Below are 15,854 nucleotides of genomic sequence, written 5' to 3' on the forward strand. Positions count from 1 at the left end.
GCGCTAACAAGCTTGGCGGGCACGCGCAGCTCAGCCCTATGACCGCAGACCCACCGCATCATTCTGTGAAGTGACGATACTCCGTACCTAGGTAATTCGATGGGGGTTGCAGTCACGTTCTGGAATCATTGTCGCTGACATGTCTACATCGCGCTCAAAGACGGCGCATTCGGCCCCTGAGTGAGTTCAATTGAGCCATGCCATAATCCTCTACCCTGCGGTCACAGGCTAACGTATGCATCATGTGTCCAGTACACCACCCCATCTCTCCACGTTCGGCATCTTCTGCGTGTTCGCCCTAGCCAATCTCACCGCCGCCGCCCTCTCGCCGATCCAAGACTGCGACGAAGTCTTCAACTACTGGGAACCAAGCCACTACCTCAACCATGGCTACGGCCTCCAGACCTGGGAGTACTCTCCTGACTATGCCATCCGAAGCTGGGCCTACACTGCTATACACTCGCTCGTAATAGGGCTCGCGGCGCTGCCTCTGCAAGCGCTAGGCTTGGAAAGATCCAAGGTGTTCGAGTTCTACTTGCTCCGAGCAGTCCTGGCCATAGCCTGCGCAGGATGCCAGGCTCGCATGTACACAGCTATCATGAAGATGTTCGAGGTGCGCGTTGCGTCTTTCTTCGCCATGATCATGGTCATAAGCCCCGGCATGTATCACGCTGCCCCTGCATATCTTCCGTCGAGTTTCGCCATGAATTGTGCTATGCTTGGATTTGCGTCGTTCATGGACTGGTCCGGACGTAAAATGAGGACTGCACAAGGTATTGCATGGTTCGCCGTCGGCAGTGCTCTTGGTTGGCCCTTTGCCGGTGCGCTCGCTCTGCCCTTCATTGCGGAAGACTTCATTGCAGGCGTGTTCACCAGCACCATCAAAGAGAGTCTGCGAAGAATACTACTCCAAGGCGCACCTAGAGCCTTCACCATTGTAGTCTTGCAAACAGCCATCGACTCGCTGTTTTACAGGAAGCTCGTATGCGTGCCGCTCAACATCGTACTATACAATGTGTTCAGCGGTGGTAGTAGAGGCCCTGATATCTACGGTGTAGAGCCGTGGCATTTCTACGTTCGAAATCTTGCACTCAACTTCAACATTTGGTTCTTCCTCGCGTTGGCTGCTCTTCCGCTGCTGTTGATCCAGTATGTGGTCTTTGACAGAGCTGTTTATCGGAATACGCTCACGAGGTCCATAACCTTTGTCAGCCCATTCTATTTGTGGTTGGCGATATTTACCGTCCAGCCTCATAAAGAAGAGCGTTTCATGTATCCAGCGTATCCAGCATTGGCCTGGAACGCAGCCCTTTCCTTGCACATCTTGCTGGCCAACTTTGGTTCAATGGATCCACGACATCTAGTGAGCAAGATACCTCCAATGGTGAAGCTCGTCATCGTCTGTGTTCCCATCGTCTTGTCCTTGAATCTGGGCATACTTAGAATTCATGGTATGTATCAGCTCTCATGCTATCGATCAGCAAGCACTAGTACCTTTGGCAGAACCTTGAATTGATCTTTAACACATTTCAGGTCACATGTCCGCATACTCAGCGCCACTCAATGTTTACAAGCCATTGTTCGACCACACGATTGCACGTTCGGGAGACACCGTATGTCTAGGCAAAGAGTGGTACCGCTTCCCATCCTCCTTCAACCTACCCCAAGGTGTCCGCGCCAAATTCATCAAGAGCGAATTCTCCGGTCTCCTACCAGGCGAGTTCAGCGAAGCCGACGCCAGTCTTGGACTATTCCCCGGCACTTGGCTTATACCGACTGGAATGAACGATGAGAACCTAGAAGATCCCAGCAAATATGTATGTGAACTAGGGAACGAAGACGTGGATCTCACTAACCTGACGAAACAGACCGATATCGAGCAGTGCGACTTCATCGTTGATTCTCGCTCTGCTGGCGCTCCACCAACAGCTCTTGAGCCGGACTACATTTCCGACACAGAACACTGGAAATCGTTGAAGTGTCTTCCTTTCCTAGACGCAAGCAAAACCCATACCATCAGTCGCATGCTCTGGGTCCCAGACCTATCTATCATCCCCGCCAAGTTCCGTCGCCAATGGGGCGACTACTGCTTGCTACAACGTACAAATCGGAAAGGCGCGTAGTACACACACATGAATACAAGTCGCCAGACAAAAAGTGGGGGTAATCCGGACTCACCCCAGCTAGACAATATCAAATCCAAAGCCAACTCCTGTTCCCCAACGGCGTCACGGTGCAACTCATCTAAACGCGTTGCGGAATTGTTGTGCCCCCAGACCACATCGCAGGCAGGCTGTTCGGACGTCCATCCCTGTTATCAAGAGTCGCATCGATAGACACCAGGTCTAACCGAGTGGGGTATTCCTTTCCCCGCCCAGACAAGATAACCACTACTGACGACACATGCGCACCAACCCCACAATGTCCAGGGTCGTTATCGCGGAAGACGATTGGCTTGTACATATCCCAGATGAATTAATAGGAAGTCGATTTACATGTCGCGCATGATGTGTAAGGTCATTGGGTACTGTGCTGTTTTGTTTGTGACTACTTATACTATGTACGTGACGTCCTCTCTTTTTTACACTTGGACTTTGTAGGAGTAGTCCTGTTACTTGGTGTTCATCATGGCTGCTCTTATCAATGACCTGGACGAGCATGCCGGACGTCTTGCACGTGACATACAACAGCACTGCACCAACGCTCAAACCCGCCTTAACAACGTCCTTAAACAGACTGATATCCAACCCAAAGCAGCGCTCTACTCTCTCCTCCTCTTCGCCGCATTCACATACTTCACCATCGCCGCCACCAACCTAATCCGCGCCCGCAGACAGAACAATCCACGACCCAGTACGCCCAACCTCGAAAAACGAGGCCCGTTCAAAACACCGGATCGCCCTCCAGGAGTATGGCCACCCTCAGACTTCACCCGGCCTCCGGCGACCCCCTACCCATCCTTTTCTCTCACTACCACTAAGCCCCTCCCTTACCGTCCCTTCCGCCACGGCCCGAAGTACAATATCACAATGGGTCTTCGCAACATGAACTGGGACGAATGGATAGAACTCGACAATCACTACATGCAGTTCCACGACCTAAAAGCAAGAAGGATAGAAGAGCGAGGAGCGAAATGCATCAGAACAGCCCCAGAAGCCGTCGCCGCCGCAGTGGAACTCCTCGAGGAATTATCTTCCTACCTACCACAACGTTATCCCACCGTTTTCCAGACCATCCCCCCTTCCGAGGGTATGGAAAATGGATTCAGGAATTTGGCCACGGGCGAAATCTTCGATGTCGAAAGACTGGAAAGGAATGGTGGGAGGGAAGATGCGATGGAGATGTGTGCAAGGTTGGTTCAAGATGATCTTGCTATTATGGTGGAGAGGGAAGATGGACAGTACTACCTCCTCGCTGGCGCGATACTCTTGGCGGGGTTTTGGCGGTTGGAGGATAAGTTTGGTATGCCATTGTCTACTATTCATACTAGTGGGGATGTGCCTGGGTATGTTCTCTCCGCTCTTCTCCCTCCACCTCCATCCTTCTCCATCCTTCTCCATCCTTCTCCATCCTTCTCCATCCAACCCCAGCCTCCCTCAGTCGAGCGCGATTTGCTTACAATACTGAACAATAGTTTCAAAACCAAGCTCGAAAAACCAATGTCCAACTTCTTCCGGCGAATCCAACCCCAATCCCCCGTACTACGAAACAACTACTTCATTCAAGTCGACGACAATCTCGCATGGAGCTCTAGTATAGGACCTGAAGATACAGAGGGAGAAGGCGGGATAGGGTGGTTTACAGCGGAGAAGAATAAAGCGGTTGAGCATCATTGGTTTAGGAGTGAGAGGCAGAGCTTGAGACGGTATGTTATCCGTCCTTATCTCGTAACTCAGTTTACTACAGTTCCTCGCTCATCCTTTCTCTTGTTCTGTCAGAGTAAGATCATGCTGACGCAGCGGTACGTTAGACTCCCCAAATCCGGCGGCGTAGTCTTCACAATCCGGACCTACTTCCACCCCATCACGGAGATCGCACAGGAGCCCTACGTACCGGGTAGACTAGCCAGTGCGATTCGTTCTTGGGGAGACGACGTGAGTCGGTATAAGGGGAGGGAGATGTATGGGGATGTACTGTTGGAGTATTTAGATAGGAAACATCAAGAGCAGGTGGAGGCGGGGTTGGATGTTGATGCTGAAGATGGGGTGAGGGGGTATCCTTTTTGAGCGAACCATGAATCGTCTTTTTGGACGGGCGGTAGGCCGGGGGTATCCGATGCGTCTTGTCTTGTCTCTTGACAATACAAGGCTTTCATATGTTTCGAGGCTGCGGTATTTCTTATTTCTCATTTATTGGTTTTGGATAGACAACACATCGTATTGGATATCCAAGTCGTCGGTGTATTCGCGCAGGCATTCTTATAAGTTTGCGGAAGGAGACGCGAATATTGTCGGAGAACGATCTTGCCCTTCACGACACATCTTCACCGATCTCGGTATCTGTGATATGCACCGCAGATCTACCATCCTGTCCATTCACGCGTTCGTATCGAAAATCTCAGGGTGATTAGCTTAGGCTCGTCCCTTTTGCTCCGCCATTCGGCCCGGATGATAACGAGGCGAAGTCGGAGTGCTGCAGGTCGTGCCGAATATAGAAAATTGTGCTGTGCATCAGGCAGTTCTTCGGCACTCCACTACTGTCGTATCTGCTGCATATGGCTTTCAAGTACTTTGGGTGGTGTGCTCGGCTTAGGTCGGCACGAGCTAGATGTACCGGCGCAGGTTTTGCTGTAAGGTGGAATTAGTGTGTGGGCGTCTGTGTATTCTTACAGGTGTCAAGCGGTGGAGGCCAGATGCACGACTTGACAGGTGGTACCATGGTTGATGTCGTGCAGTAGCTCGCGGTTTGATGGGCATCCGGGGTGTGACTATAGTGCGCTTGTAGGATTGCAGCCTGACGCAACGGGCAGAGATGATGTACGTGATAATGCGCGTCGAGTCAGCTTGAACGTTAGACGTTAAAATCCTGTGTAGTCAGTGTGGATGCGTAAAATTGCGGCAGCGACTGTTGAAGGGAGCCCTGTTTCATAAGAGGGATGTTGATGACGTTGCGCAGGGTCGGAGATGAGCCGCCTTGGTGTTTGCAGGATGCTAAGGGATTGCGATGGAGGGAAACACTTGTTTAGCGAGATGATGAGGGTGGCCAATGGCGGCGTTGGATCGCCAGGAAGGAGAAAGTACCGATGCAGTGGCAGATCGCGGCACTGGATGGATGCGTGGTCGCCTGGAAACGGCAGGACCCTGGTACAGGAGCGCAGGGCGAATGATGTGTTTATTGATTGTCCTATGCGTTGTTGTTTTGGCAATCTTGTGCGGCCACGGGGGAGTGGAGGCCGTTGCACAACGACTATCAAGGCGGGTAAAAACCTTGATCAACCTCGATCAACAACCCTCGGGGTCACGGGGATAGCAAGTGGGAGGAACCTTATATTCACGTGGCTGGAAGCTTATCGGCCGGCAGCCGACGTAATATCGCAGTAGCATGGCAGTAGTGGCTTTGGGTGTCGAGGCAGAGGCGCGTGGCGGCCGTTCGCAGGACGGGGACCGAGGGGCAGCGAAAAAGCAGTTCGCAGCTGCATTGGAGCGGGTTCGAGTGCGTGCGCGGCGATGCAAGCAGACGGGCAAACCTGTAATCACTTGGCCTTCCCTGTTCACCAGGCGGAGCAACGGAGTGAAGCGAGGTCAGATTAGCCCGGCCAGGCCTGGGTCAATGCAGGCGGCGTTCAGCCCAAGCGACACGGGCGCTGACTGGTGAATGGCCTTGCTATGGCGCGCGCTGGGCGATGTGACAGGGCTGCACATGAATCAACTCTAGTCGATTCCCTCTTGCTACTTGTAATCAAGACGTCTGCACAGTTCGAGTCGTCGATGACAACCACGCACATGTACCCGCTGAGCTGAAGTGCTATGGGGGAGGATGGCCCTACCGGCAATGCAACACAATGTCTTCCCTGCGCCGGGCTCCCCTGCTGAAGGGAAACGCGACATCTGGCCCGGTGCGGGTGCAGGTGCAGGCTCAGACACGGCAAAAAGGCGCGCTGATGATTCGCGCCGCCTGCGGAGGGTGAAGGACTCGAGGGAGCAGCTCAAGAGGAGGACGAGAGCACGCGGCACCAGCAACGCCACCATCGACACGACGACGAGCAACTCGACCTCGGCCGGCCGCAGCTACACGGTTGCGAACGTCCACAACGGCGTCATATACCTGAGGTACGTCGAGATTGGTGTTGATGTTCTACGGCCACCGGTAAACATCATGAACAAGAGGAAAGAGCGACCAGTGGACGCAGCCCGCGAGGAAGGCGCACGTCATGCCTCACATGATCCCATGCCTCACCAACCTCAACACCAACCATTCGTAGACTCGTAGACTGACACCTCCAGACCTGTAGCCCGTCCGGGAAACCAGCGAGGCCGTCAGCCGGATCCCTTCGTCTTCCCGCCCCAGACGCCGCCCGACAGCGCAACACTCGACAAACTCCGGCCGCTGAGCAATGAGTGGGAGCAGAGTCTCTACGGCTCGCGAACACCCCATTCGGAACCTACACCGCCGCTACCGGACCTGAGCGAGGGCAATGCCTTCCAGCAGCACTCCCAGGCCGATTCCGCTGGACGCCCACTCGCACACGCGCGCTCGCACTCGTTCTCCACCGTCGACGACCACACGGCCACGACGCTCAGCCACGAGCCGGGCACCTTCAAGGTGGTGATTGAGCGCCCGTCGCACATGCGCCCGAAGACGGCAGACACGTCGTCGTTCCCGCTGCTGCAGGTCCCCATACCGCATTACCGCTTGGGCACTCCGCGTTTCAGCACACGGGGGACCGCCGACCTGCGCTCCTCGGTCTACACCCGAACCTCAGGCGCCGACGACTTTGCGAACTCGCTCCTGACCCCACAGCGAGGGGTGCGGCAGTCGTTCCTGTCGTCGCGCCCTCGATCAGACGCCTACTCGCCCGTCCCCCACCGCTTCCGCGCCACCATGGACCGCCCGCCAATGCCCCCCTCTGGTCCCTCTTCAGCGCGCGTCTCCCACATGCCTATTAGCCCCCGGCTCTACGATGCCCTCACTACCAACCCCGACGACCGCGCTGTTGTGCGCTTCAACGCCGACGGCGACATCCTCGCAGCCACCCCTTCACGACTTGTCGCACACATCACCTCTCCCAGCTTCCTGGATTACGAACTCCTCTCCGACTTTTTCCTCACTTTCCGCGCCTTCCTCTGCACCCGAGACCTCGTTGCATACCTCATCTCCCGCCTACGATGGGCCGTCGACCGCCAAGACGACTTCGGGCGCATTGTCCGTGTACGCACCTTTGTAGCCCTGCGCCATTGGATCCTGAACTACTTCGTCGACGACTTCATGCCCTTTTACTCCCTACGGACCAACTTCTGCGACCTTGTCAACAGCCTGTACAACGATCTCCGGAACCGAGAAGATGGAGGTGGGGGTGACATTAAGATTGTCGGAGAACTGAAGAAGTGCTGGAGGCGGACGTGCGCATTATACTGGGAAATGGAAGACCACATTGGCCAGAACTTTGCGCACGACGAACTGCTCCCGGGCGGACACGATGGATCGCAAGCAGCATACGAAGAACCTCCTCCACCAATTCCATTGCCCTCGACTCCTCCACGAGCCAACATCCGGGACACCAAGGAGACCATCGGTTCAAATCCAAGCGATCACTTTGCCAGTCGGCATATGGACTGGGCGCAGAGAGCACGGCATACGCCTCAGAACTCCATGAGCTCGCCTTACATTTCGCAAGAATACGAGACCGCCCAGATACCCCTATCCCCCGCCAGTGAGCAGAGCATGCACGTATTATCGTGTTCAATACCTATGCGGCACAAACACGACCAGGCCGTCGAGCTTCCCCTATATCCCCACCCAGTACCAGTCACCAACCCAGCTCCCACTGGCACCGCTCGCCTGACAGCTAGTCCACAACAACCAGCGTCCATCAAGAACGCTCACCGCCCATCGCATGGCCACAAACGTAGTGGCAGCTTTACCGATGCTCTTCGAGACAGCAGAGCGCCACTATCCATTCCCAAAAACGCACCCGCAGATTTTGCCATGTCTGCGGTCACGAACATGCCCGGCACGCTAGTACGTGGTGGACTCTTCCAGCCCAGCTCCCCATACTTCGAGGTCAGAGCTCTGCGCCCTTCACGGTCTCAGTATCTGCATGACATCGAAGATGCGGAAGCGAACGAATTCCAGAGACCCGGGCATGCGACTTCTCCAGGCATGAAGAAGATCTTCGGCAGTGTACGCCGCGCGTTAAGCACCCGGCAGCAAATGAGTCCAAGCCCCCAATTAGGTAGCGTTGGGCAACAACGGCAACCGCCCTACGTGCGAGCCTCCAATCCGGGTGCCATGTCTTCCGTCTCTATCTCAGGAGGCGTACACAAGCGACGTCCCACTCGACCAAAGCCCCAGGTGCGCATCGATGTCCTGGCCGCCGCAGTTGCAGAGAGTTTTAGAGCGGCTGTCCAAGAGCAGCTTGAAAGTGAAAGTCAGGAACACGGTCTTGAGCCCCCTGATCTCGGTGGATTCGAGTTTGAGTTCGACAGGCGTGGTACTCCAACTCAGCAGGAGCGCCAGAAAGCACAAGACCCTCGCGTACACAGCGCTATCACCAGCGGCAGCAAGTCGATAGTGATCATCGACGACACCGGGCCACCGCCCGTGCCCGTCATATCGGACACCCTGGTGCCCGATCTCGACAAGGTAGCAACAAAGCTAGACAGTCATCAGCAAGAAGAGGCAAGTAATGAACAATCAGCTAGTGAGCCCATTGCCCCAGTAAGGCATTCCGAGCTCTACGACGATCCAGAGCCTCGCCCAGCAACAGCAACAGAAGAGCACCGCTATTCACGAATGTCGACGAGACGACCCACCACCAGACAAACAAGGAGGTCCATCTCTGCGGGCCCAGAAAGGATGCACTCCTTCCGACGCCGGGGGTCGGCCAAGAACTCCCTTGCGCGGGCAGGCTCTCTCCGCCGACATGCATCCTACAACAGCGTGCTTAGTAGACGTCAAGGACCCGCGAGTATTGCTACATTTCAAACCATGTCATCAGATAACGATCCCTTCTTCCTCGACCGCCAGCCAGCGCCTGATGCTAGCGGGCCCGGACGCCAGCTTCGTAGGCGTCCGGGTGGTGACCTTCGCGCTGCAGGAAACGTCCATGATCTCGAACTATCACAGCGCCCACACTCTACCGGCTCGGTCTCTAACCACACGCATTCGGTCACAAACTCGGTCATTCTACGATCCGATCGTTTCAACGACCCAGAAGCAGAAGCCCAGCCCGTCACAGAAGGGCCAGCCGAAGCTGAGGTCCCAAAGAAGCCCATCTCACTAGTAGACACGCACTCTTCGCAGCCCAATTTAAGACCGTCTTTCGAAGCCGAAGTAGCAAAGCTTGCTGCTCTCCCTGACGATACGGACGACGAAGGTGGTGTCGAGTCGGCTCTGATGAAACTGGAGGGCCGTTACGAGAAGAAGTCGCCCAGCATTCCCTCCCAACGGACTACTGTTGAGCTAGACTACTACCGCCCGACAGGCGCTGATCAACAACGCGCACGAGCTGATACCTTCGACCAGGGAGGGCGTCCCGAAACCGACGACGTCTTCCACCGTCCACTGGCTCCTCCAGAAACAGACGGACAAGAAATGTACCGCCTCTCCGCTGAGAACTTCAACCGCCGTGTACCCGCGGTTCAGTCTGTTGGGGAGTCGACCGACTCTTATTCCTCAATACCTCTTCTGGACCGGGGCTTGAGTCAGATTGAAACCCCCCAGCGAGGACATACGCTTGATACTATGAGGTCTTCCGCCAAACCGTCTCCTCTGCATTTCGCTAGTGTCTCGCCACACTCTGAAGGTCCACCGGGAACATCTTCGTCGATGGAATCCTCCATCGACTACGTCGTCGAAACAGAGAGCATGAAGCAAATACCGCCGGGTGGCACTTTGCCAAGTACAGCCTACCCGCGCGAATCGTTCTTGCTTGACGAGGACGAGGATCTCAGTGACAGGAGTTCTGCTGGAGGAGCGAAGTCAGGTCGTGACAGTCACGGTGTGAGGAGTTTCTTCGACGACGAGCCGGCAACACCTGAGGACGACCCTGACAATCTTACGCATCCTATGCGCCACCCTCCAACACCGCCTCTCACGGGTAACCGATTGAACGACGAATTACCTAGCTCAACAGTGTTCGACCGAGGGCTGCCAACACCAGGCCTTACCCCGACCGTCTCTCGCGCGAACCAGCAGCCGCCCACACAGCCTGTGCAGCTTGCTGAGTCTCCCGCTGATCTAGAAGGTCCTCAGCAGGGTGCAGCTCCGACTCGGACTGCACATTTGCCTTTCATTTTGGCCCATGACTCCGAAGTCCTCGCTCAGCAGTTTACCATTGTTGAAAAGGACGCATTGGACGAGATTGATTGGAAGGAACTTATTGAGTTGCGCTGGAAGCAGTCGTCCCCGCAGATTCGCGACTGGGTACAATATCTCCGAACGGAAGAGGCTAGAGGTGTGGATGTCGTCATCGCGCGATTCAACCTTGTCGTCAAATGGGTCGTATCTGAGGTCCTGCTCACCGAGGATATCCATGAGCGTGCGCGATGCATCACCAAGTTTATTCACATCGCAACCCACGCGCGACGATACCGCAACTACGCTACAATGTATCAGATCGCGATCGCCCTGATATCGAACGATGTATCAAGCCTCAAGAAGACATGGGCTTTGGTTCCCGCAGCCGAGATGCTGGTCATGACCGAGCTGGAAGCGCTTGTCCAACCATTGAAGAACTTCCACAACCTGCGGCTCGAAATGGAAACAGCAACTGTAGACGACGGTTGCATTCCATTCATCGGTGCGTAATTGTCCAACAGCCGCCTTTTCAAAAGCTAACAATCACCAGGCGTTTATACCCGCGACCTCATCTACAACGCCCAAAAGCCCGCCTTCATCGACGCCCCACCCGCCGACGGCGAACGCCTCGTCAACTTTGACCGCCACCACACCGCCGCCGCGATCGTCAAGAACCTTCTCCGCCTCCTCGAAGCCAGCTCCAAATACACCTTCAACGTCGAACCTCACGTCCTCAGCAAATGTCTCTGGCTCGCTGCCCTCAGTGACGAGGAAATCACGAGACGCAGCCGCCAGTGTGAATGATTAGATACCCCCCTTCTTGCTTTTCTCCCCACCATCGTTCTTGACGGCGTTTGAGCGAGCGAGCGAGCGAGCGAAGTGGAACTTCTCATGCCGAGGGTTTTCCTTGTATTGTCTTTCTCTCTCCATTTCCCTTTGCTAATACCCCATCCACATCTCGGCGCAATTGGTTTTGGCGCAGCTGCATCAACCCGACACGATATTACGACATTATTACCATACCACCTCGCTGTTGTTTCGCATATAACCGAGTCTTCCATATGGAACTCGTAGTCTACTGTCTAGTTACTTAGAATCTAATTAAGATGTGTGCCGTGTTGAGGTACATGATGTTTGTCTGAATAATAGCGTAATTGATCGAAATCTGCCGTGCAGGCGCTCTTGTCGTGCTCTTGTCATCCCGTATCCGTAAGGCTGATTCCGCAGCTTAGTTCACTCTAGTGCGGGCACCAAATGTTCACGCGACGCGAACCCCAGACGATCGCATCAGCCACAACATATCCACACACGCAGTACACGTTACTTCCCTTTCAACGCTGCGCACATAGATCAGGCTTTCTAATGGCATTGTAATACCATTCTAATAAGCGGACAAGGGAAAACGGCAGACTGGAAGGAACCGCAAATCTCCCCGCTCCCGTGACGCTTCATCGCGCCCGTTGGCGGATTCCATCTCAGCCTCATGATCGCATCAGCCACAACATACCCACACACGGCAGCACGGCATGACCTCGCTCTGAGCGCAGCACCACACACGGGATTAGGCCACCATCATGGCACTCCACTACCACCCACCGTGACATACCCTCCGCGATCGCACATCACATCATCTATGTGCGCCTTGTTTCCACCAACCGACCTGTTTGTTCGTCGTACGCGGTCGCCGTGCTCTCTCGTTTTCGTTGGCGGCTGATCATCCTTGAATGCGACTTGCGTTTAGCACACGACATAGCGAAGGCACGATTTAGCTACGAAGGAGGATATTCGGTACAGCATGGCTAGTATGAGGAAGGGAATGTCGAATACTCCACCGCCGATTACGGTTGAGGATACGGCGACGGGGGTCGGGCCGCTGCCGAGTCCTGAGATGGAGGGTGTGAATGGTGAGTTTCCCCGGGAAGAGAGGAGAGTAGGATCAAGGAGGGAGAGAGGTTGTGAGGAAGAGGTATGATGGCGCGGAGCTTGGATACTACTAGAAGAACCTATTGGTCCTGGAAGTTACCAGGTTGGCGTTGCGCTGGCAGATGTCGCGCTTGCTGGCTGTCAGGATCCCTAGCTGACATTCAGAACAGCCCCTCGAGCCTTTACCACGTCTACGCACTACTCCCACGAACACGAACAGTCACATTTACGGCACCGAGAACCTCCGAAAGGCACGTTTGGCCACCGTCGCAAGCACAGTCCGAATCTCGAATGGCGGCAACCATGGACAAAGGAGAGCTGGTCACAGGGCCGCGTGCTGCTCATCGATTATGTCGCAAAGGAACACTCAGCGGAGGGCAGGCGGAAGATTGTGGCTCAGGAGTTCTCCGACATCGACAGTCTGCGCCGGTTCTATCGCAAAGAAGACCTCTCGGCGCAAGCTGCATTGCGCGTGATCCACGTCCAAAACGCCAGCTGGGCGACACGCTACCTCCTCCGCAAGTTTAACATCGACGCCACAGACGATCTGGTAGGCACAAACTTCGGTCGCTGGGCCAGCTACGAAAAGCCTCAACAACGCGGCGGCAAACCTGTCCTCAATGGTCGTACATTCCGTGCTCAACGCGATCCCTGGCGCGGCATCTCGCGCGCAGCCTTCGGAGCCGATTATCTCAAATCCTACGACAGGAATACACACATTCCTCGGCCGAATAACAACAAGTCCATCATGGAGCTCAATCACTACGACGAGACGGATCAGCCACGATATGGACACGACGTATATGTGCAGCGCTTGAGCTGTTACGTTCAACTCAGCGACGGAACCCCAGGGCAAGCCGTCGATCCGGACATACCGAACCCATACGACGAGGAAGCGTGGGAGGAGTACATGCGGTTGAAGAAGAGTTACGGCAACGTAGATGCGAATGAGCACCAGGAACGTTACATCCCCAAGCTCCGGTCCCTCGACAACGGAAACACAATCATCCTGTTTGAGAACTCGGTCACAGGCTCCGTCAAAGATACCCTTATCGGCGCGCGACAAGAACTCGAGTCTCGTTGGAGACGACTGTCCTTCTACTTGCCCATGGAGGAAAACGACGAGACTCTGACGGCGGAGTGCATGGATTTCATATTGCAGGACGTGTTTAAAGCGTTGAGCTACAATTGGCAGAAATTCCTGGCTGTTTGCGAGACACATGTTGGGATTCTGGAAGATAAGAGTGAGTAGTCACTTCCACCTACCGCTCACAAGAAGCTATACTGACCACCATTCCACTCAGTCTACGAGAACCCCGCCGACGAATCCCGCGCCCCCGAACTCTGGAAAAACAGCGCGCAATGGCTCAAGGTCGAACGCCTCATATACATCCACGTCGACGTAATCAAGGAAATGGTCACGCATCTCCACGACCTAGCAGGAGCCGATCCAAAGGAATCTTCAGACCAGCCCTGGCTAGGGTCCGTACCAGACGAACTCGACAAGCTGACCGGGCAGTGGGAAAGAGATGTCATCCTCCCCACGACCGCTCTATCAGATCTCATGTACAAGAGTGTAGGTATTAGGGATGCACGACACTCTTTACAACTCGGCTTGAGTATGTGGCGTCTGAGTTGGATTACCTTCATGTAAGCCACCATTCCCTCCTCCCTCCCTCATCCCTCACCAGAAACTAACATTGTGTTCCCCCAGCTTTCTCCCCCTAACCTTCACAGTCGGTTTCTTCGGCATGAACGTCTCCACCTTCTCCGAAAACCCACCCCTAAAATGGTGGTTCATAGTCTCCATCCCCGTCCTCGTCATCGTCCTCATCCTCTGGTACGGCGTAAAACACAATCTCGCAACGCAGCGTCAGAACCCCATGCGCAGAGGTGTCTACGAGGCGCTGTACCATGAACTTGCCACTGCACAGCCCAGCCTGTGGAGTCGCAGTGGGCCGCGCGATGATGTTGTGCCTGTGGGGTGGTGGGCAGGCTTTAAATGGCGACTCATCACGCGGTGGTTTGGCGAGGAGAAAGTTAGGCCCGGGAAGAATGTTGATGGCAGTGGGAGTGCGACTGGTGGTGGAGAGGATTTCGGTGTCGTTGGACGATGCAGAAGGGCGTTGGCGAGACGCTGGTTGGGTGAATTGGCTGTCATGCCTATCCCGCAGCATCCATCCTCCTCCCACCACGACAACAAACCCGCCCCCTCGTCTTCTTCCCAGCGCTCCAGCAGTAGAAGCTCTGTGCGCAGCGAAGTCGCGTCGTGTATGCTTACTACTACTGCCAACACTGCCAACACTACGTCCCAAGAGATCTCGGATAAGAAAATGGGTGCTGTGGCGCAGTTGGCGAGGGTCGCTACGCCTGTTGCGCTGGCGGATGCGGATCCGACGGCTGCGTCCAGGATGCAGAGAGCGAGTAGGAGGGACGGGAGTAGTTTGAGCCCGGATGGCAGGAGGGGGAGTGGGACGAGTAGTGATGGGGGGGTTATGGTTGAGGAGAAGGGGGGGAGTGGGGATGAGCGGGAGGGGAGGGATGGGGATAGAAGGAGGGTGAGGGGATTGGATGTACCGAGTAGGAGTTAGCCAGGGAGGTGGGTAGAGTGGATTGTGAGATTGTGCTGTGAGGTTGTTTAGGTTGGGAATGTGAAAATGAGAGACGAGATGATGGATTTGCCGTCGACGTTGTGGAATACATGCTCTTGCGTCTCGGGTTTTCGTCATCCCACGGACATCGATGCCAAATACCATACCTTTTTGGTCCTCGCCATAGCGCGTGCCTGGCATATAAATACTCCTCTCGCAAGCCTCTCTTCTTCTCTTCCATCACTCACTTCCTCCTTTACAGGAACAAAAACACGTCGAGGAGAGGTCTATGGGTGCGCTGCCTCCTCTTTCTCCAAAAAAATCGGCATACGACTTCATGTCCTGTGTCCTCCTTCTTTCTCCCAAAAGACAACATTGTGGTGTCATGACTGTTCCTCCTCGCCTTCTCTGGATCGATCTCAAAAAGTCTATGGCAGAAGTACATGCCTCGCTTTTTCTTCCAAAATTCCTCAAGGTCATTCTCAATGACTGTTCTTTCCGCCTTCTCTGGACGTACTCAAAAAGCACAATGGATTATGCCATGTGCTGTTTCTTCCTCCAAAAACCGTGGAGTGCCCTGTAGAATGACTGTTCCTTCCGCCTTCTCTGGATCGATCTAAACAACTGGGAGTCGAGGACATGTGCTGCGCCTTTCTCCAAAACCCACGAGGGGAATACATATGGCTGTCTCTGCCTCTGTCTCCCCTGGACTGATTCAAAGTTCCAGGTCCGCCTGTTATGTGCCGCCTCTTCTTCCAAAAATTATCACAACATGCCGAATGATTGTCTCCTCCGCCTCTCCTGGGCAAGTCCAAAAACACAAGCAGAGAGATGACATGACTGCCTTCTCCGCCTTTCTGGGCTTAACCAAAATCATCATCC

The 15,854-nt window shown here is 54.8% G+C and overlaps 4 protein-coding genes across 4 annotated transcripts; all 4 read left to right on the top strand.

Moving 5' to 3' along the window:
- Positions 1-139: 139 nt before the first annotated feature.
- Positions 140-2,123, top strand: J4E88_009123 (uncharacterized protein; the record flags this gene model as incomplete). The annotated part of the gene is made up of 4 exons (XM_049402728.1): positions 140-180; positions 253-1,451; positions 1,534-1,817; positions 1,869-2,123. 4 exons carry the CDS (start codon positions 140-142, stop codon positions 2,121-2,123), a joined length of 1,779 nt encoding a protein of 592 aa, XP_049251583.1.
- Positions 2,124-2,627: 504 nt separating this feature from the next.
- J4E88_009124 (uncharacterized protein) lies at positions 2,628-4,226 on the top strand (the record flags this gene model as incomplete). Its single annotated transcript, XM_049402729.1, has 1 exon — positions 2,628-4,226. The coding sequence occupies one exon, from the start codon at positions 2,628-2,630 to the stop codon at positions 4,224-4,226; it is 1,599 nt and encodes a 532-aa protein (XP_049251584.1).
- A 1,765-nt stretch (positions 4,227-5,991) lies between these two features.
- On the top strand, positions 5,992-11,262 carry J4E88_009125 (uncharacterized protein; the record flags this gene model as incomplete). The annotated part of the gene is made up of 3 exons (XM_049402730.1): positions 5,992-6,269; positions 6,444-10,960; positions 11,009-11,262. The coding sequence occupies 3 exons, from the start codon at positions 5,992-5,994 to the stop codon at positions 11,260-11,262; spliced, it is 5,049 nt and encodes a 1,682-aa protein (XP_049251585.1).
- A 1,084-nt stretch (positions 11,263-12,346) lies between these two features.
- On the top strand, positions 12,347-14,350 carry J4E88_009126 (uncharacterized protein; the record flags this gene model as incomplete). The annotated part of the gene is made up of 5 exons (XM_049402731.1): positions 12,347-12,353; positions 12,552-13,625; positions 13,686-14,000; positions 14,119-14,274; positions 14,316-14,350. 5 exons carry the CDS (start codon positions 12,347-12,349, stop codon positions 14,348-14,350), a joined length of 1,587 nt encoding a protein of 528 aa, XP_049251586.1.
- Positions 14,351-15,854: the final 1,504 nt, after the last annotated feature.

Source organism: Alternaria novae-zelandiae, assembly GCF_023758075.1.
Source record: "Alternaria novae-zelandiae strain BMP 2774 chromosome Unknown scaffold_22, whole genome shotgun sequence".
NCBI lineage: Eukaryota > Fungi > Ascomycota > Dothideomycetes > Pleosporales > Pleosporaceae > Alternaria > Alternaria novae-zelandiae.